Source organism: Pavona decussata, unplaced genomic scaffold, assembly GCF_977016875.1.
Source record: "Pavona decussata unplaced genomic scaffold, jaPavDecu1.1 SCAFFOLD_102, whole genome shotgun sequence".
Taxonomy (NCBI): Eukaryota; Metazoa; Cnidaria; class Anthozoa; order Scleractinia; family Agariciidae; genus Pavona; species Pavona decussata.
In genome coordinates, this window is record NW_028145517.1 from 6630653 (window position 1) to 6653309 (window position 22657).

At 38.4% G+C, this 22657-nt stretch overlaps 1 protein-coding gene across 1 annotated transcript; it reads right to left on the minus strand.

The window, feature by feature from the left end:
* Positions 1-894: 894 nt before the first annotated feature.
* Positions 895-22003, minus strand: LOC146471952 (cubilin-like). Its single transcript, XM_085120786.1, has 13 exons — positions 21593-22003; positions 18074-18106; positions 17235-17612; positions 16017-16403; positions 14425-14856; positions 14014-14133; positions 13021-13091; positions 11037-11145; positions 7754-7798; positions 6914-7279; positions 5653-6039; positions 3980-4396; positions 895-3326 (listed from the first exon to the last, which is right to left on the minus strand). Exons 1-13 carry the CDS (start codon positions 21624-21626, stop codon positions 3253-3255), a joined length of 2853 nt encoding a protein of 950 aa, XP_084976912.1. The 5' UTR covers positions 21627-22003; the 3' UTR covers positions 895-3252.
* Positions 22004-22657: the final 654 nt, after the last annotated feature.

Below are 22657 nucleotides of genomic sequence, written 5' to 3' on the forward strand. Positions count from 1 at the left end.
TGAGGCCGGCGATTGTCAAGGCTGGTGTTCCTCCATTATTTGTCAGACGCCGTGAAACGTTGTCTGTTAAAATATAATTAACGAAATTCCAAATGATAAAGATCATAACTTCTGACACCTACCATTTGAGGAAGAAGTGTCATGTTATACCATCTTGTCGCACTGATAGGTTTAAGAAATCGTTCATTATGTATTAAGCAGGTGGATGTATTGAATAGTGAACAATTTCTATCGCTTAAATGTGTGTTTTTTTTTATGTATATAGTTTAAATAGTTCAGGTTTTTGTATATAGTTTTATTCCCTCTTAGAAGCTATTTTGTGATTTTCTAATTTTAAACCTATGTAATTCAGTCGTTTCGACTGCAAGAGTTGGTTTCAATAAACGATCTATCTATATTTTGAAGACGACTAACCATGCGCAAAACTTAGCCTCACTTTCAAGGCGAGTCCTGACGGACAACCTTCACAGACAAACAAATTCTCCTTTTATATCAATGTAGGCTTACCTTCATTTACGTCGACGAACAATAACTGGTTTCGCATGTGTACACTTGCACATTTCCGAAGCATTCTGGTGACCCTGCGTGCACATCCGCCAGGTTTTGACAAGTAATGTTTCCCGTTATCACGATGAAGCCTGGTTCTAGTAGAGCGAATGGGACAGAAAATTCCGGTCGTTTCGATGAAAGAGACAAGAAACCAATACCTCGGAAGGTATTACTTTTTTGTCGGTGAGGGAAAGAGTACAGAATCGAAGCGAAAGAAACGGTGCTCCCGACAAACGAAACCTTACGGTACCATAAATCTCCCACTTACTTTACGTTTGTTCAGAGAACATGCATCATGCATGGCTTCAATCTAGATTTCAGCCGGGTTGACAAATGTCACGGGCATAATTAAACAGTATATTTATTTTCACAAGACTGTTCATTGAAACGGGCCTCCAAACTACACTACAAGGTACAGAAAAAATAAAATGACAGGAACAGATTGCTTACGCGAAGCAAACACAAAATCGTCATTATCACCAAAACACACGCACAAAACCTACTAAGATATATGTGAGATATTAGCTACCGACAAGAGACTATGAGGTAAGAGAGCAAATCCCTGTGCCCCATGATAATTATTTTCAATCTTTTTTTAGTTCGCGCCATGCTATTTTGGGAAATTATAATCCGCCATTGAGTTTAAACTTAAATGACGTCACTCTAACTGACCAATAAGATGTCGACATTAAAATAGCAACGCAAACAAAAATAGATTGAAAAAAATTTTCATAGCAAGAGGGGCATGTATGGGGGATTCGCTCTCTTACCTCAGTCTCTTGCTACCGATAACAAAGTGCATATCAACCCCTCCTAGCCTATAAACACTGCAATAAACAAACAATACATCGGATCCTACCATGTGACTAGGATTCTATGAAATCGGAATCAGAAAATAAAGCCAGAAGAACAATAGAAGTATACCTCAGCCACCTGGCTGCCAAGGAAAATCATTAAAGCTATGGGGAGGCTTGATAACTCTGCCGATCTCATTTTGGACAATTTGAAATATTCTTTATAATAAGCCATAAAAATTGTTTACATCGTGATTAAGCTTGATTAAAATCCTTCTCTGAATACAACGTGATCATACTTTGAAATCATTAAAAAATTCAAATGTTGTCTCCCATGTTCCCAGACCATTTTATACCCTTTTAAAGACATTTGTGTAAGCTAATATCTGGGCAGCTAGTTTGCTTTTCACAAACTTGAGATGCCAAGATAAAATTCGACCCACAAGTTTCGAAATTACAATATGAAAGAGAGACTTCAATGTTTCTACAAAATCAGTTATTTGTAAAATAATTTTCTGTCCATATTCAGAATAACTATAAAACTATTACCTAAACTTCAGCATGACAGCCTTCAACCTAACTATGAATGAAGGGGATAGCCGAGAGTGAGAGACTACAGTTTGCCCAGCTCAGGGACACCTATCACAAAGCGAAATAGTTAAAAGGTGGTTTTTGTTTTCCACATTCTCGTATGGCCGTTAAAAGGCGCATTTGTGTAGGCTAACACAGTTCTGTAAGGATTCTTTGGCTGTAAATTTCAATTGCCGAAAATTTTACTTTATTTACTTTTAGATACGTAATTATCTAATTTATCTTCTGTTCGATTGCTTTAGTTTAAGAATTTTTCTTTGTAGTTTTAGCAGTTACACGGCCCCATAAGCCTTTGGCTTTAACTATTATCCTGTATAAACTAGTAATAATCAAACATTAGGGAGTGCGTTCGATGATCTCGATCCCAGGCTCTCTCTCCTTTGCCAAGTTGGTGATGATGTCATCCGCCCCTGCAAAATGTGCGGGGGGTGCCACATGCGTTCCAAAAGTTTCAGGTGACCTTTCTTAAACTAAACCTGACTGTTTACAATGGGCAATTGACCTCTGTAAAATGCACGCACTTCATACACGTACCTGTGATTTAGACTGTTCACGATTCTCCTATTTTCACGTGTGATTGTCGAGACCGTGTGCTTCGATCGAACTGCCGCCAGCTCGTACACAGTCGCCTCAGATTTAAAAGCCCATACAAAATGTTGTGGGAATACAACAAACACCATTTTAACTTATAATGTAATGTTCTCGTTGGATGCACCCGTTTCTAAAAATCCAATTTGATGCTCTATGTATTTGCAAGGTGTACCACTCTGTTTCTAACCTTTATGGCCCAAAACCATATTTGAATCGGTGGAATCGTTAAGATAATGGTTCAGTCTCGTTAACAATAACCCTAATAGTGCACAGAAACTGGTATCAATTATCTCTGATTGGGAATGGCTAGGATGGAAATGGGTTGCAACTTGATAAAAATAGGCCAGTTTTGGAGAAGTCGCTAAAAACTGTTTACAGTTAGTTCTTCCTGGGAGAAGTCACTTTCTTCTTCGTACTCTAAGAGCAATTTCGTATTTAGCGAAACGGTTCTTTGTCAAATAATTGCGTAGTTTCAATTAAAATACAGCAAAGTTGTCGAGACAGTGGCCCTTTAAGCCTCAGTAGTGTCAAGTACAGTATCTAAGATCAATACTTGAACGAACTCACAGGTCACGAGAAAAAAGAAAAATATTTTTCTGTTTTAAAGGTAAATTCTCCCAAGAATTTCTATAAGAAATATATGCAGAGTAGTAAGGAGAATCTGGATGTTTGTACTGGGTTTAAGGGGTTCATTTTTCTTGTCTTTAAAGGACTGAAGTTGTTGTGCTCAGTGCCACAGCAGTGTAGCAGCAAAGGATGGCAGTATCACCAGCAACAGAGTCATGGACAGTGCAGCAGCACCTACAGAGAACAATTAAAACATTCAGGGCTGATTATTTATAGAAAGCCCCACTCATGTACATGTTGACTTTGGCACACTTGCCCGGATTACAAAATTTTGAAAGAATTTTGTGCCACCACCATCTTACGTGAAGGTAATATATCAAACAAGAGGAAGAATTTTTCATCCAATTTACAAACACCGAGAAATGGTTTGGAAAATAATGAAGCGCAGCCTTTTTTTTTTAACCAACTTTGAATTGTTTGTAAATAGGATGAAACACTCTTACGAGTGTTTGATATAACTTCACAAAACATTAATAATTCTTGGAAAAAATCAAAGCCACGTTCACCAAATTTTATGATAATAGGACATTTCCGAGCTGCTTTGAACCCCATTATGAAAGCGAGGCTAAGTGCAAAGCTTTTCACGAGAAAATTAGTTTTCTTTGCATATGAATGAAAACTTATTTTCCTATGAAAATGAGGTTCAAAGCAACTCAGAAATGACCACATTTCCAAGCCTCCTGCACGATTAGTGATGTCATTTGTTTTCTATCCATGAATCACTACATAAATGAGTTTGAGAACACAATGTGGAAACACAAATTCATGAACTGATGTGCACTGTCATACACGTACATCTACAACAAAGGAAATAAAACAACACATACCAGTGGTTGGTGGCTTTGCAGTTGTTGGCACAACTTCTGTTGGAGATGAATCCTCTGTTGTCTCAGAATATTCTGCTTGGAATCCACGATCACGATTGAACGAGGAATAGAACTTGACAAACATCTGGTTTCCACTTGACACTTTTGCCGTTCTTTGTGACCCAGTGCAAAATCGCCCCAAATATGAAGACGCACTTGAAGAGCCATCATAAAACTCCACACGGCTGCAATATTCGGCATTGCAGTCATCACACGAGGCACCCATGGCAAAATCTTTGATGGTAACCTTGACCTGCTTTCCAGCTGCTGCAGTGATGAGCCAGTAGCAATTCCTTCCCGAGGGGTAGTTGGACTTTGGGTAGTTAGGACTGCTGAAGGTTCCATTACCGGACAGAGGAGTGGGGAAATTGGGACATTCTAAGGAGTAAAAGAAAACAAAATACAAAGCCGGTCAAAAATCCTGTAAGTGAAAAACGCAAACATAAAAAGCATCCATGTTTTCTTGTGTGTTTGAATGCTTTTATTTTTCAGTAAAAGAGCTTTAGTTTGTGTGACATTTTTCACAACCGCTAAACCGGAAAACAAGCTACAGTGTATACACCAGTCCTAGAACGCCACTTTCCATATATGTTTATTCTTGTGGATAGCACTTTTTGTTCTTTTTTGTCTTTGTCTTTCTGAACTTGCACGTTTAGGATGGTTTAACCTCCTTGTCTTTCAGAACAATTTCCTGTGCTAGCTAAATGTTCGAACAAATTTGATTGCCTAATTAAGCATATGCTTTTCATAAGAAAACTTAAACCATCCCTAAACGTGCAAACAGACTCGATTTCCGCAAAGGTATTCACCTGAAGAACTTGTGATCCATTGTTAATATGCTAATTTGTAGAGACCGTAGAGTATAGAAATCAAATCTTCACATTAATTTATCCACTTTGCCTTGAGAATGGTGTCATGATGATGCCAAAACGTCAGCTATTAACTTGAATTTTCACTTGCTTATGTTTCAAGAAATCATTATTGATCAAAACTAAGATATGCTTTTTTTATATAAAAACTCATTGCCAGTAGATGAGCTTGAGAAAGGTGCCTAAGAGAAGGTGGCGCCAGGCAAGATACGAGCAACGAGCAGAGCCCGCAGGTACATGTATCCATGGCAACCCTGGGAGTGACAACCACCCAGGATAGTAACTTAAGTTCTAACTGACGAAGTTCTAAACTCATTCAAATAGTCTGGCACTCAGTGCTTCAAACATGACTGACAAAGTAGGCAGACAGACTGAATATTAGACAAGTTTTACAAAGTGTTGGTAAGGTGAGGCTAACTTTGTATATTAACTGAGCTACATTGTGCAATGTGAGAGAAAGTTTATGAGTTCTTTGTTGGAACAAACACAACAGTTACTGTTCTTAATAAGCAGGTTTAAATTGAATATGACATTACAGCTGTAATTAAGAATTCCAACTGGCAGTCAGACCAGCTGGCTATTTACCAGCATGGTCAAGGCGCTGACAAGGCTCCTAAGTAACAATGCAGGACCTTCACAAACCAATCAGTTTTCCCATGCTATGACAAAAGGTAATTAAAAGTAATGGCTCACTTCTGGGTACAAGTATGCCTGAGTTTTACTTAACTGCATATGCCATATAACTATGCACTATATTGCACATACCTGGAGAGGCGTAGTTCAGCAGGGTGTAAGTTGCCTTAAATCCTTTGTAATTTTTTGCAAATGGGAGATCAGTGGAAAACCGCACCCTCAGGCGCTCATTAACAGAATAATATGTTGTTGCGGTAAACCCTCCATCAACACATAGTTTTCCACTTGCAGCACGATCTCCTCCATTGAAGCCATCCAGAATTTCCAGATAATCGCACGTACATAACCCTTCTTCACCACAATTTTCAATTTGCATGTCTTTAATTTCTAACTTCACTTGGTTACCCTTGCTTGCAATAATTTCCCAATTGCAGTTTTGGTTGTTTGGATACTTCCTGGGAAAGTATGGACTGGTGATGTCACCTGACTGGTCTGTCAAACTGGATGCACTTGGGCACACTAACAAGCACAAAAGAATTTAAGTGAAAAAAGTAAAATATTAATGTTAACATTTTCAGCATGCAGTGCTTAAAGTTGTTTCTGTACAGTGGTCAGATGCTTTGGGAATATTAACTAACCATCCATAATGTGTTGAGGAGTTATTCACAAAATACCATTCTGAACAGCAGAGACTGAAGCAAATTCGATCACTAAAATGTTCATACATTAACATATTACATGTTATAACCTGGTGCTTTGCAAAAACATCATTTGTAATTACTGCTACACCACAATTCAATTTTTACACAGTGTATTAAAATTCTTTAATTTTCATTCAGATATGTGTTTACTCCTAGCCAGTGAATGAAAAAAAAAAAAAAAAGAAAGAAAGAAAGAGAAAAAGAAATGAAACACAAGCATTGACTGCCTTTTGTGCAGACATGCAACATTAATTTTGCTTTATGGCAGGAAAAAGCAAGCCTCACTTGATTCAAGAGTGTTGTACAAGTTAACTAATTTCATTCTCTATTTTTTTGCTGAAATTTTCAAGATTTACAAGTACATGCATGCTTTCATATTTTTGCCAGAAATAAATTTTTCTTCAAAAGATACCATGTGACAATTTTGAACATAATATTTACACAATTTACACAATTTCCTTGTTTAATGTCAATTATAAATAAAGATGGAAAAAAACAACAAAAAAAAAACCATAATTTTACACAATGCTATGCCCTTAAAACAAAGACATGTCCACCAAATACTGTAGAAATCTGGTTAAAGCAACTGCTTTGGGTTTTTAACGCATGCAAACATAATTACATGTATGACTCGTGTATGAATTCAGTATACGGTGTACATGTAAATTTTCTGTTAAGTATATGTTACTTACACATCTCATCAGTGATGGTTTCATAAGATGCATTAAATCCTGAGTATACAAGGCTACGGGAAATCAACTGAATTTGCATGCTAGTTGACACAGAGTACACAGGAGCAGGAATCGTCCGGCCACACAGCTGGAATGGGGTGTGGTCATCATCAGAAGCCACATTGGTGATTATAACACGGACTCCCTGGGCTCCTCCTGTACAATCTGTATTTTCATTTGGATTTAAAGTGAAGTTGTGGAAGGTTAACTTGATTCGCCCACTGGGAACATTGATGGTCCATGTACATGTGCTTGATTGAGGGAAGTTCCCGGGAAAGTTAGGGCTTGACACAACTCCACTTGATGATCCACTCAGAGTCTCTCCACCTACACAAGCTACAAGGAAAACATGCCAAGTTATTGCAACTGTTTTGCAGGATTGCAGTTATTTTATTATTAATTTTTTAATGGGAGTAGGAGAACAGACTTTGTGATCTTTTCCAGTCACTAACTTTTTTGTTATTTTTTTATTATTATGTTGTATACAGTATGACATTGTATATTATATAGAGGAAAAGATTCCTGCAGTTATCTACAAAACCAGACTGTTGTGAAAAAAAACTGAAAAAAATTCAGGCTTGAACTGGATTTGAACCCATGACCTCTGCCATGCCAGTGCAGTGCTCTACCAACTGAGCTATAAAGCCAAATGGGAGCTGGTCATGTTCTGAGTTCATGACCTTCGTAGCAATTTTAGTCAGCACTGATTCTTTTCTTCAAGTTGCTATTGTGATCACAATGATTGCAGCTTGGAGAACTGTGGAAATTTGCTCAGGGGACATTTATTGTAATGAATTTGACCAACACACTTACGATCCGCTTCCGTAGAGTGCACAAGAAACACAACTGCAAGAAAAATAATATGTCTAAGTATATCAAAGGATAAAATAGAATGTTTCCATCGAGACTATCAGCTGATAGTTGCCCTGCAGAATTTTTTATGCTAGTTTTAAGTTCATCAAGTCTCCAAGGGCGACTGTCAAACTGATAGGCTTGAGACAAAAAAACTTTTAATTACATGATAAACTTTTAATTATTGTTTTTATTTTCTTCCGCACGAAAGTCATTGAGACTGGCATTTTGAATTTAGAGCTCACTAATTTGAACGTTAACGTAAAAAAGTTCAAATAAAAAAGAGGAATGGACAATGTAAAGGATAAAAATACAATGAAAGTAACCTGTTTGTTGCCAGGTTTCCTCGCTAACAAGTACTATCCATATGGGCATTTTCCCCAAATGGAAACTATGGTCTGATAATGTCTCCCTGTGGTTCAACACTATTACATCATATGATCAATTAAGACCAATGAACACACAAGTACATAAAGCTCACAGACCCCAGATAAGTAGCAGAGCTTTCGGTGACTGTCAATCGCTCAAGATAGTACCCAAACGAAAAACAACAACAAGTATCAATGACTGTGGGAGCGTTGTTATTAGTTTGTGAAAAATAGAGTCAAGGGATGATCATTCATGGCGTTTGTAAGAGAAAATAGGGAGCTTAAGCAACGACGACAGCGACGACAACGACAACTCCACAAAACAATAGCAAAAACAATCGTTCTGCATGTGCGTTTTCATTTTGGTACATTTCTTGTCGTCCTCTGCAAAACAACAATGTGAAATGACCAAATTCTAGGTTTTTTGGAGAACATGAGCACACAGTGAATTTTTCATTTTCTTTCTTAACTTGAACGCCACTCCTACCAATTTGGTTCCTGGATAGTTCGCCATTTCTGTAGAAGTTGAGTGAGTTGGAATAATCGCGAAATAGCACAAATGAAATAAAGTTATATTTCCAGGTGACGTTTTCGTTGTCGTCGTCGTTTCTAAGCTCCCTAATGTTCATCACCTGAAAGAAAATGAGGAGGAACAAGAAAAGACAACTATTTTGAAAATGAGGGCTTTCCAAATCAGATACTGAGGCCATTTTGTCACATACAGTGAACTTTGAGCGGAGAACCAATCAGTTGGTGTGATTCCAGAAACATCCCTGCCCTTGCCATAGAAGGTCAAACTTGGAAATATTAAAGGATGTCAAATGCCATGGTTTTTAAAGGAAGGTATTTAGCGAAATTTACATAGAACTAAAAATCCTTCCCTGAGTGGGGTATGGGTTCTATTACTGAAAACTGCAGTATCCTTATCCAGCAACTTAGGCGTATTATTTTGGGCAAGTTCTACAGCCCCTACAGGATCCGAAATTAACTTTTTTAGGCAGGCGCTAACTGGCGATTAATTTTTTTTTCAGTCACCATATGGAAAAATGTGGTCGCCAAAAAGTGTAAATAACATTTTTTCCTCCGCAGCAAAACACAAACCAAACCTTTTGGTCCCCAATTTTTTTTTAAGAATTAGAACGAAGAGAACAAATTTGGGGCTGATATGGCGATTTTTCCGCTAACGAATAAGATTAAAATTCAAACACGCTGATCGTAGCTGTGAAACATTGTGGTAGATTTATAGCAACAGGAAAATCGGTTTTATACTTTAAAATCAGCGGAAAGGTAAAAAGTAAGTAACCAATTGGCGGGCGGCTTTGAATTTTATTTTAATCAATTAGGCTGAAAATCAAAGTTATTGTTTGTATAATGATTGTGGCATGAAATAGTTAATCACCCGCTGGCGACCAGTTGTGAAATTCTGGTCGCCAGTGCAAAATTTTTAGTCGCATTGGCGACCAGGAAAGAGTAATTTCGGACCCTGCCCTATCTTTGACTTTAAGAGCATAGGAAGATTGGGAAGAGTAGAAAGTGTGACCAAGGGGGTAGGGAAATAGCTAACTAAGATTTTGAAAATCCAACATGGCAGCTATGATTAACCAAAATTCTGGCACTCCCATGCCTCCCAAAAATGCCTTCATTGTAGACTACAGTATCCTCTGATAAGTGCTTTATAATACTGTCTTAAAAAATTCAAGCTTTTTATTAGAACCAACACAACTGTCTACAATAAAGCAAGTGTCTGTATTAAGCAGGTGTCTGTAGAGCAGCTTTCCACTGTAATAAACTTCTTTCCAGACATTACATATAACTTTGCAAACGAAAGTCCAGGGACTCATTTCTTGAAAGCCCTATGCAATGTAACTTACCAGGCCCAATACGTATTTTTTCAAATTGTTGCTTTAAATTTATTGCTTGTAATTTGCTCTACAACTTACCCTATACATTTCCATAAAAATCATAAACATCTGAAAATAGCTCAGCACTCAAAATCTACATGTATGAACCTACTAAATCTCTATTGAGGAACAAAAGCTAAATTCCTTTAACTGAACAAAAACATTTTATTGTTTTGTTAGTTGGTGAGAATAGAATGTGTGAAGTCATCAACTCCAAATAAACTATGATGCCGATATTTATATATGATTTCTTTGTGTATATTGTTGTTGATTGACAACTGAATAATTACTTTCTGTTCTTGTGTCGCTTTCATACTGCGTACCCTTGTCATAATAATTATTGGTTCAAAAAAATAAAAGAACTCTTAGAAATACTCACATTTTAAAGTAAGCATAACCCTTTTGAACAACAAGTTCGATAAAATAGGTTGACCATCATTTAGAAAATAACATATTTAAACGTGCGCTGACTCATTTATATTGGTCCACACGAACAATTTTTTTTCACACCCATACACGGTCATGTAATGTACTGTAATATATATACGATGAAGCTCGATTAAAAACCTCGCTCTAGAGAACGAGCTTAAAAACCCCCCTTTAAACGAAAAGTGCTTAAAGTATAAGAAAGAACATATTGAATATGTTAACAGCCCGTAGCAGCACGCATCCAAAGCGTCAGGGATCGAGAAATTTACACAAATACGTGACCAGTTCTGCAACTGCGGTTATAAAATAAGATTTATTCCTATGTATATGGTTTCGATTCTGTAGGTAGCCAGAAAAATTGTGGATCAAATATACCAACAAAACGAAAGATCGCAAAAGCTAACTATAGCCAAAAGCCATAAAAGACATGCATGTTTTATGCATGTTTAAAACCAGAAATTATTCAGCAAATTTCAAAGATAAGCTAAAGTTATTGGCGTGTAGGAATCAGATAAAGACAATTGCAATACTCACGCGACACGAACACCCAAATGGCAGTCATCTTGCTTGAAGGGAGGACTTCGTATTTAATAAAACGCAATACCCTGAGAAACCTTGAGAATCGAGCAGCTTGTTTCGCTATTTACTTTAATTAAAAGATGGTCGTAGATTATTGAAATCTGCTTATGAATATTCGATGAATATTCTCCACGCCAACGAAAAAAACACAAGATAACACCCAAGCTGAGCTACCGCCCACTCAATGAGCTGCCGCGCAGCACGGAAGGGGAATATTGGGCTGGACTGTGAGAATACCGGATTGTCGGAATAATCATAAGATGTGAATTATTAAAATGCGTCTTACTTGCTAATTATTTGAACAGAAACCCACTTTTATTTATTTACTTACTTATTTATTCATTTCAACCCTAAAGAAGTTGGCCTAACCCATCAGACTGTCAAAGGAAGGCAAATATCATAGTGGGGACAACAAGTAGCTAAGCCTTCACTAATCTTGGGTCAACAATATCTTCACTTCACTTATTTATTTGATGTAACCTCGTTCATTATCCAGTGCCCTCTCACTGCAGCTGGATGAAGAGTCAATAATCGGATCGGGAATGCCACAATAACCATGGAAAAATTGTCCAAGAGAGTAGGAGAATAGCCTGGTAAGATCGATCACCACTAAAACAGGGAACTTGAAAGGCCAGCGAAAGAATAAACGCTCGAGTAGTGAAGAGGGGAGAGCAGCAAATACAAAGCCAAAATGCAACCCCTTTCACATGCAGGAACTTTGCAGAAACTTAAAAAAAATAACAAAAATAAATAGATAAATAAAAAACAACAACAAAAATGACTTGTTTTTACGAAATACAGCAAAAAATGGAGCAAACTTTAATTATTATCGTGTATAAACTAGTAATAATCAACCATTAGGGAGTGTGTTCGATGATCTCGGTCCCAGGCTCTCTCTCCTTCGCAAAGTTGGTGATGATCATGATGTCATCCGCCCTTGCAAAATCTGCGGGGGGTGCCAGATACGGTCAACTCTCTCATAGCGACCACTTATCGTAAGCGACCACCTCCCGTTAGCGACCACTTCGTAAACAACCGTTCTCAAGTGCTCTGTTCGTGGTGGCTACCCCGCGGACTGCCCAGGGGACGAGGTTGGCGACCACTTATGCACTCCTTTGTCGCGCCCCAAGGGTGGTCCCTTACGAGAGTGCACGTTCCAAAAGTTTCAGGTGACCTTTGTTAAACGTTTTTCTTTGAAGTTTAATCCAAATTTTTGAGGCGGGTAATGTCTTTCCGACCAGACGTTTCACCGAAACGAACCGTCGGGTGCCCCTAACAGCATTCAAATGAAGTGAAACAAAACCTGACTGTTTGCAATGAGCAAATTACCTCTGCAAAATGCACGCACTTCATACATGTACCTGTGAATTAGACTGTTCATAACTTCCCCTATTTTCACGTGTGATTATCGAGATCGTGTGCTTCGATCGAACTGCCGCCAGCTCGCACACATTCGCCTCAGATTAAAACGCCCATATAAAATGTTGTGGGAATACAACAAACACCATTTTAACTATGTTTTCGTTGGATGCGCCCCTTTCTCAAAATCCAATTTGATGCTTTATATATTCGCAAGGTGCACCACTCTGTTTCTAGCCCTTTAAAGGGGCATCTAAAACGCCCATATAAAATGGGATTTACTTTCGTTAAGAACAGCCCTAAAAAAGCACAGAAACTAGTATTAATTATCTCTGGCTGGGAATGGCTAGGATGGAAATGGGTTACAGCTTGAAAAATAGGCCAGTTTTGGAGAAGTCGCTAAAAACTTATTATAGTTAGTTCTTCCTGGGAGAAGTCACTTTCTTTCTGTTTAAAAGTAAATTCTCCCTACAACTTTTATAAGAAATATATGCAGCGCAGTAAGGAGAATCTGGATATTTGTACCGGGCTTAAGGGGTTCATCTATCTTGTTTTTAAAGGACTGAAGTTGTTGTGCTCAGTGCCACAGCAGTGTAGCAGCAAAGGATGGCAGTATCACCAGCAACAGAGTCATGGACAGTGCAGCAGCACCTACAGAGAACAATTAAAACATTCAGGGCTGGTTATTTATAGAAAGTCCCACTCATGTACATGTTGACTTTGGCACACTTGCCCGGTTTACAAAATTTTGAAAGAATTTAGTGCCACCACCATCTTACGTGAAGGTAATATGTCAAACAAGAGGAAGAATTTTTCATCCAATTTACAAACACCGAGAAATGGTTTGGAAAATAATGAAGTGCAGCCGTTTTTTTAACCAACTTTGAATTGTTTGTAAATAGGATGAAACACTCTTTCGAGTGTTTGATATAGTTTCACAAAACATTAGAGTGCGACGCGCCTTACCGTGGCTACCAAATTTCTTTTTTACAAGTTAGCTAAAAAATACAAATTCTCCGACATACAATAATTCGTTGTTGTGTCACTTGCCTGTTGGACTTTGCAAGGAGGCGTGACCGTTACTGGTCAAATTCGCGTATTCTGATTGGCTAACTTGTAAAAAAAAGGTTTGTTGGCTGGCCACGGTATGGCGCGTCGCACTGAATCCTTGGAAAAAAATCAAAGCCATGCTCACCAAATGTTATGATAATAGGCCATTTCAGAGTTCGTTTGAACCCCATTATGAAAGCAAGGCTAAGTGCAAAGCTTTTCATATGAAAATTAGTTTTGTTTTTCACCTGAATGAGAACTAATTTTCCTATGAAAAGCTTTACACTTAGCACTTAGCCCTAGCTTTGCCTTGACCCTTGCACTTAGCTTTCATAATGAGGTTCAAAGCAATTCAGAAATGACCACATTTCCAGGCCTCCTTCACGGCTAGTAATTTCCTTTGTTTTCTTTTCATGAATCACTAAATGAATTTGGGAGCACAATGTGGAAACACAAATTCATGAACTGATGGCACTGTCATACATGTATATGTACAACTCAAAGGAAAAAAAACGACACATACCAGTGGTTGGTGGTTTTGCAGTTGTTGATGGATTTGCAGTTGTTGGTGGCTTTGCAGTTGTTGATGGCACCGCTGGTGTAACTTTTGTTGGAGATGGAGCCTCTGTCGTCTCAGAATATTCTGCAAAAAAAAAATTATTTAGACAACAAGAACTAGTGTTTTATCAAACCAATTAATTATTTTCATCTAGCCCTGTTACAATTAAAATAAAAATACAGTGTAACTCAGTTAATATGGATGGTGTCCATATTTATTTGGGTGTCCAAATAAAGCGGAATAGGTGTTACAAACTAAGATATGTTTTTTTTTTTATAAAAACTCATCGCCAATAAATGAGCTTGAGGGAGGTGCCTAAGATGATGTACTGTCATACATGTACATGTACAACAAAGGGAAAAAAACGACACATACCAGTGGTTGGCGGTTTTGCAGTTGTCGATGGCTTTGCAGTTGTTGATGGCACCGTTGGAGATGGATCCTCTGTCGTCTCAGAATATTCTGCTTGGAATCCACGATCAGGATCGAACGAGGAATAGAACTTGACAAACATCTGGTTTCCACTTGACACTTTTGCCGTTAATTGTGACCCAGTGCAAAATCGCCCCAAATATGAAGACGCACTTGAAGAGCCATCATAAAACTCCACACGGCTGCAATATTCGGCATTGCAGTTATCACACGTGGCACCCATGGCAAAATCTTTGATGGTAACCTTGACCTGCTTTCCAGCTGCTGCAGTGATGAGCCAGTAGCAATTCCTACCCGAGGGGTAGTTGGACTTTGGGTAGTTAGGACTGCTGAAGGTTCCATTACCGGACAGAGGAGTGGGGAAATTGGGACATTCTAAGGAGTATAAGAAACAAAATACAGTGCCGGTCAGAAATAAGTGAAAAACGCAAACATAAAAAGCATCCTTGTTTTTTTGTGTGTTTGACTGCTTTTATTTTTCAGTAAAAGAGCTTTGCTTTGTGTGACATTTTTCGTAACTGTTAAACCAAAAAAAAAAACAACAAGTTACAGTGTATACACCAGAACGCCACTTCACATGTATGCATATTCTTGTGGATAGCACAAGAATTTTGCACAAGATAAGAAAACATTCAGCACGGAACAACCATGCAACCACACATGGTTTATTGAATTTTATCAGCACAAATAGCACTTATCGTCAGTGGCTTGGTAATAATATTCAGCGTGCAAACTCCGAACAAGAAAATATACAAAAAAAAAATAATTTATTTAGACAACAAGAACTAGAGTTGTATCAAACCAATTTTCATCTCAGCCCTGTAACACTTAAAATAAAATACAGTGTAACTCAGTTAATATGGATGGTGTCCATATTTATTCGGGTGTCCAAATTAAGCGGAATAGATGTTACAAACTAAGATATGTTTTTTTTCTTTTCTATAAAAACTCATCGCCAATACATGAGCTTGAGGAAGGTGCCTAAGAGAAGGTGGCGCCAGGCGAGATACGAGCAACGAGAATAGCAGGCAGGTGCATGTATCCATGGCAACCCCGAGAGCAAGGACCACCCAGGCACCATCACACTGACAGTATCAGTGGAGATACTTACCAACCCACATACTTACCATGACAAACAGAAGGGAGGGGCTACATTGTGAAATGTGAAAGAAAATTTATGAGTTTTTCGTTGGGCCAAACACACTGTCCTTAATACGCAAGTGTCTATAAAGTGGGGGTCCAATGAAATTTAAATTGAATATGACATTACAGCTGCAATTAAGAATTCCAACTGGGAGTCACACCAGCTGGCTATTTACCAGCATGGTCAAGGCGGTGACAAGGCTCCTAAGAAACAAAATGAATCGAGCTACCGGACAAAGTGTGACTCATATGCGAGACCTTCACAAACCAATCAATTGTCCCATGCTATGACAAAAGGTAATTAAAATGAAAAGGCTCACTTCTGGGTACAAGTATGCCTGAGTTTTACTTAACTGCATACGCCGTATAACTATGCACTACATTGCACATACCTGGAGAGGTGTAGTTCAGCAGGGTGTAAGTTGCCTCAAATCCTTTGTAATTTTTTGCAACTGGGAGATTAGAGAAAAACCGCACCCTCAGGCGCTCATTAACAGAATAATACGTCATTGCGGTAAACCCTCCATCAACACATAGTTTTCCACTTGCAGCACGATCTCCTCCATTGAAGCCATCCAGAATTTCCAGATAATCGCATGTACATAACCCTTCCGCACCACAATCTTCAATTTGCATGTTTTTAATTTCCAACTTTACTTGGTTACCCTTGCTTGCAGTAATTTTCCAATTGCAGTCTTGTCTGTTTGGATACTTCCTGGGAAAGTATGGACTGGTGATGTCACCTGACTGGTCTGTCAAATTGGATGCACTTGGGCACACTAACAAGCACAAGACGAATTTAAGTGAAAAAAGTAAAATATCAATGTTAACATTTTCGGCATGCAGTGCTTAAAGTTGTTTCTGTACAGTGGTCAGATGCTTTGGGAATATTAACTAACCATCCATAATGTGTTGAGGAGTTATTCCCAAAACATCATTCTGAACAGCAGAGAAGCAAATTCAATCACTAAAATGTTGAATACATTAACATATTAATTACCTTGTGCTTTGCAAAAACATCATTTGTAATTGATGCTACACCAGAATTTTTCAATAATTATACAATGTATTAAAATTAATTAATTTTCATTCTGTTTTGTGTTTACTCCTAGCCAGCGGATGAAAAAAGAAAAAGAAGAGAAACAACAAAAATTGAGCATTGACTGCCTTTTGTCCAGACATGCAGCATTAATTTTGCTTTACGACAAGAAAAAGCAAGCCTCACTTGATTCACGCTCAGGTTTGCAAGTGTTGTACAAGTTAACCAATTCCATTCTTTATTTTTTTGGCTGAAATTTTCAAGATTTACAAGTACATGCATGCTTCCATTTTTTTGCCGGAAATATATTTTTCTTCAGAGGATACCATGTGACAATTTTGAACATTATTTACAAAATTTCTTTTATTAACGTCAATTATTAATAAATATGAAAAAAAAAACATTATTTACACAATACGTACTGATGCTCTTGAAACAAAGGTATGTCCACCAAATAAAAATCTGGTTAAGGCAACTGTTTTGGGTTTTTAACGCATGGAAACATAGTTATCGTATAAATTCAGTATACGGTGTACATGTAAATTTTCTGTTAAGTACATGTTCAACTTACACATCTCATCAGTGATGGTTTCATAAGATGCATTAAATCCTGAGTATACAAGGCTATCGGAAATCAACTGAATTTGCATGCTAGTTGACACAGAGTACACAGGAGCAGGAATCGTCCGGCCACACAGCAGGAATGGGGTGTGGTCATCATCAGAAGCCACATTGAGGATTTTAACACGGGCACCCTGGGCTCCTCCTGAACAATCTGTATTTTCATTTGGATTTAAAGTGAAGTTGTGGAAGGTTAACTTGATTCGCCCACTGGGAACACTGATGGTCCATGTACATGTGCTTGATTGAGGGAAGTTCCCGGGAAAGTTAGGGCTTGACACAACTCCACTTGATGATCCACTCAGAGTCTCTCCACCTCCTACACAAGCTACAAGGAAAACATGCCAAGTTATTGCAACTGTTTTGCAGGATTGCAGTTATTTTATTATTTTAATGGGAGAACAGACTTTGTGATCTTTTCCAGTAATTTTTTTAGTTTATTATGTTATATACAGTATGACATTGTATAATTATTATATAGAAGGAAATTTCCTTCAGTTATCTACAAAACGTTAAGACTCTTGCAAAAAAACCTGAAAAAAGTTCAGGTTTACTTGAACGGGATTTGAGCCCATGACCTCTGCCATGCCAGTGCAGTGCTCTACCAACTGAGCCATCAAGCCAACTGGGAGCTGGTCGTGTTCTGAGTTCATGACCTTCGTAGCAATTTTAGTCAGCACTGATTCTTTTCTTCAAGTTGCTATTGTGATCACAATGATTGCAGCTTGGAGAACTGTGGAAATTTACTCGGGGGACATTTAATGTAATGAATTTGGCCAACACACTTACGATCAGCTTCCGTAGAGTGCACTAGAAACGCAACTGCAAGAAAAAGAATATGCCGTCTAAGTATATCAAAGGATAAAATAGAGTGTCTCCATTGAGACTATCAGCCAATAGTTGCCCTGCAGAAATTTGATGTTCTTATAACAAGGGCTTTTATATGCTACTTTTAAGATCATCAAATCTCAAAGGGCAACTGTCAGACTGATAGTCTTGAGACAAAAAAAACTTTTAAGTACATGATAAACTTTTAGTTATTGTTTTTATTTTCTTCCGCACGAAAGTCGTTGAGACTGGCATTATGAATTTAGAGCTTAAAAATTTGAACTTTAACGCAAAAAAGTTCAAATAAAAAAGAGGAATGGACAATGTAAAGATACAAATACCATGAGAGTGACTAGTTTGTTGTCAGGTAACAACGACGAAAAAGAAGGGGAAAAAAAAGATACGTGACCGAAAACTTGACACGGTCTGCCCTGCGGGTATCCCGCGTAACGATCTACCGCCCACTCAATGAGCTGCCGCGCAGCTCGTCGGGAGAAATCATTGGAATGGACTCTGAGAATATCGGATTGCCAGAATAATAATAAGCTTTGAATTATTAAAATGCGTTTTATTTGCTAATTATTTAAACAGCAACCCACTTTTATTTATTTACGTATTTTTTTTTTTTTTCAACCCTAAAGAGGTTGGCCTCACCATCAGACTGTCAACGGAAGGTAAATATCATAGTGGGAACAACAAGCGCTCTGGAAGTAGCTAAGACTTGTTTTTACGAAATACAGCTAAAAATGGGGGAAACTCTCCACTCACTAAAAGGCGCATGAAAGATAACGGAAGCTCGTGCGATATACTTTTGTCAAATATTGCGTTTTGTTGCAATTATCAGGGCGGTACCGTCGTGTTACCCACCCCATCCCATGAACAAACGAATGTACGTCCTTTAGTGCTTCGCTTGCGTCACCATTGAAAATGAAGCGCCATTTAAATGCGCGCCAATAAAATCACAAACAAATGGACTGAGGTACGTTTTAAAAATCACCGAAGCAAGCAGCTTTTGCCTTTAAAACATTTGGTTACATGCTTGCTTCATTGTGCGTTCAAGCGCGAATTCATTGATTGATCAAGCGCGAATTCAACAAGAACATTCAAGCAACTTGAAATACTTAAAATGTTGTCCTCTCTACCTCCCTGTGTTTCCAGATCGTGTTGAACCCTTTTAAAGACGTATGTGTGTAAGCTGATACAGTTTGATCAATCTGTTTACCTCAACGAAAATGCTTGCAGACCTCAGTTTTTCCGCATTTTTTACGAAATATTTTCGCTTATATCGCGAGGGAGGGGACCCACTCACCCCTACCTGTGTGACGTCAATGCATCATTTGATATATTTATTAAAGACGGATTAAGTCGCGCCATATTGTTTTAACATGTTCTGGACTCAAGTGTGCCGTTTTCAAAGGGAAATTTCACCATTTTGGAGCGGCAAATCGAAAGAATAACTTCTAAGAAGCACCCGACACGTAAAACGGTGGAAATTGGTGAGTTCTTAGTGAAGGAATCGTGCTTTGTTTGACAGTCTTAGACCACGACGCGAGACTGAAAAGAGGTCATTGAGAAGCTTACGTTATCGTAATGGAATTTGACAAATTTCCGCTGATAGTCTGAGTCGCGTAACACACGGAAAACAACGTAACGCGATCGTCGTGACTCAAACTATTCCATTAGCAAGGATAGTTTTATCAATCGGCGAAGCATACAGTTGGAATAAATGAATCAGCCCCAGCATCTCGCGTAATGCCAGTATAGCAGGCATCTTGTCCCCTTGAAAACGAAAGGAATTTTGCCCAAGAAACCCATAAATATTCATGTCGACTTAATCTGAATTTCTGAGGCGATTTAAGGCCTTCCAAACAGATATTCACCGAAATATATAAATTGTTGGGTGACCCTGCAGAATCTCACTGTGGCAGGTGCAATACAGTAACTGACGGATCATACGCAACTAACAACCGTTTCAGGAAAAAACAGTGAAATTTCCCCCATTTTATTTTGTTTTAGAATCAGTCACATACGATGCGATAGGATAAGAATACAAAAACATAAAATATACAATTTCTTTGCCAAAGTCGGGCGTTCAGACAGTTTTCTTGTTGAGATTGCCTGGGTGTTTGGGAAGAAAGACGGTTTATTCCGATCTTTACACAGATGAACTCAGTACGAGATGTGACCATAATTTCATTTAAGCAGAGATGACAGCATTCGAAAAGATAGACAAGACTGACGGTTTTGATCGCGTGAACAGACCAAACGATATTTGCATATTTCCCAACGGTCACTGTGTCTGTTTCAGTTTTTTTTTTATAGCTTACCTTCGCTTGCAGTTTGTTAATTTCGGCCTATCATGTAGCCCCAATAAGCTTAGATTTGTCAAGTTTCGTCCGAAATATTGGGCAATCTTAGTAAAATACATTTTCACCTGTTCGATTAGCATTGCATATTTTATTCTTGGTTTTCATATCACGTGACGTCACCAAATTCTAGAATTCAAAACTGGGAGGCCTACAAAATTTTTACCTTCATTCAAGGAAAGATTACCTAAAAATATGTCTGTTCACAATTTCTTAGCTCGATGTCGTGCTTCCTTTTGAAAATAGAACAGTTTCAATTTCCGAGATTCCATCGTGCGTGACATCAGGAGGACGGCCGTGACAGAGCTTTTCCGTATCTTAAAAATGACTCTTCGGGTGATTTTCAGCATTCTAAACAATTTAAGTTTGAGGAGAAATATTAATCTAAACATTCGAAAATTCACAAGGGCAAACAAACATCTTTTCTGGCAAAAGTGAACTCCAGATGTTTTTTCCTATTTCCGGCCGCCATGTTTGTGCCCCTCAGAGGGACACAAACATGGCGTCTCCATACTAAGCTCTATAAATTTATGTGGGACATTTTGTCAAATAACTCGAGTACGGAATGCCGCACAGACCTGACACTTGGACAGATGCCTTATTTATTTATCCTCTATACCATGTCAATTTCTTGACTTCATTCATGGAATAGTTTCGATTTTTTTTTTCAATGGCGTGACAGTGAAAACCGAGAATACTTCTGTCTTTCATGTTAAGCCCAAAACCAAACATTGGAGACGAGCTACCGGAACGTTAACTTGTCTCTTCCGCTACTGATGGAAGCCTGTAAAAACAAGTTCTGTTTGAAATGACCGGCCTTGCAGTTACGCAGTTCGTGTAAGCAGATGCAAAAAGAAAGCCTAGAAAATGAAAATCAGGCTCTAACGGGATTCGAATCCATGACCAGTCTGCGATGCTAGCCTGTGCGCCCTATACTTCACTTGAGAGCCTGTTTACAGGCTACTGCGATGCCGGTGCAGTGCTAGATACCAACTGAGCTATCAAGCCAACTGGAAGCTGGTTATACACCCGTGGAGGCCGTGAATAAATAAATATGGACATACGAAACATATATTTGAACTGCGGGCGAAATGTAAACTTATTGGTAACTCACCCGAAGCATAAAAGACTATCCAAACCGAAGCCATGTTGTCATTGATCAAAGACAGCTTCTAATCTCCTGGTAAAATCGACAAGAAAAATGAACGAGTAAGCACTTTTACAGCAGGAAGTCCGACGAGAGACCAATTGCTTGACGTCAGTATTTTGCGGTTGACACTTGGTCACGCTGGACTGCCAGTTCGTGCCATCTGACGTATAGCATCAAGCACGTAAAATTGTTTGTATCGGTGGGGGACCAGCTCTGATGGCCTCGAACGCCTCAAACATGTGGACTGAATTCTGGTGAAAAACTGAAAATTTATTTTGCAATTTATTTATTTTTTCAGGGCCTCAAAACGGGACAAGACTGCTCAGGGGCACCCAACCAGAACATTTAAGGCAAATACTTAAAGCGTTGTCTCATGTGCATGCAGTCCAAGATCGTTGTCTGCCATTTTATATTAAACATATTTGTGCAAAGCTAATGCTTGAATTTACTAACTGTTGTTGGTTTTATGTAAATGCTATCTGACCTTTCTTGCATTTTTAACGACATTTTTGCTTCTACGAAAACAAAAGTAATTAAGTTTTCCATTGTTTCGAAAGCTGAACTTCTGAGCGGGCGATATTGGCCATCTGAAAAGAGTCAGATATCCATCCACCCGGAAATGAACTGTTAGCTACTGTTGGGTGTCTCTGCTTTTAGCCGCCACAAAGTTAAGAGAGAAGTTACTTAGACTATTACAGTGCGACTACTATTACCGAGGTCACTTAAAACTGGCCAATCAGATCACAGTATGGTAAGAACAGGAATGATTCCAAAATTTTGGGTTTTCACTGTTGTTTTCCGTCTACTCGTGATTAGTATAAATCTACTAGTGTTCTATCACGAATGCCGTTCTCTGATTGGCTACGCTACTCGCTATCTATTCTGTGATAGATAGTGAGTAGCGATTTTCAACAAAATGGCGCCCGCTTCTTCGCGTTTTCGAAGTGTCTGCGATGAGGAAATAGATAATTTACTTGTTTAGTTTTGAACGACTAGTAGATTTATACTAAAACAATTAGATTATTCGCT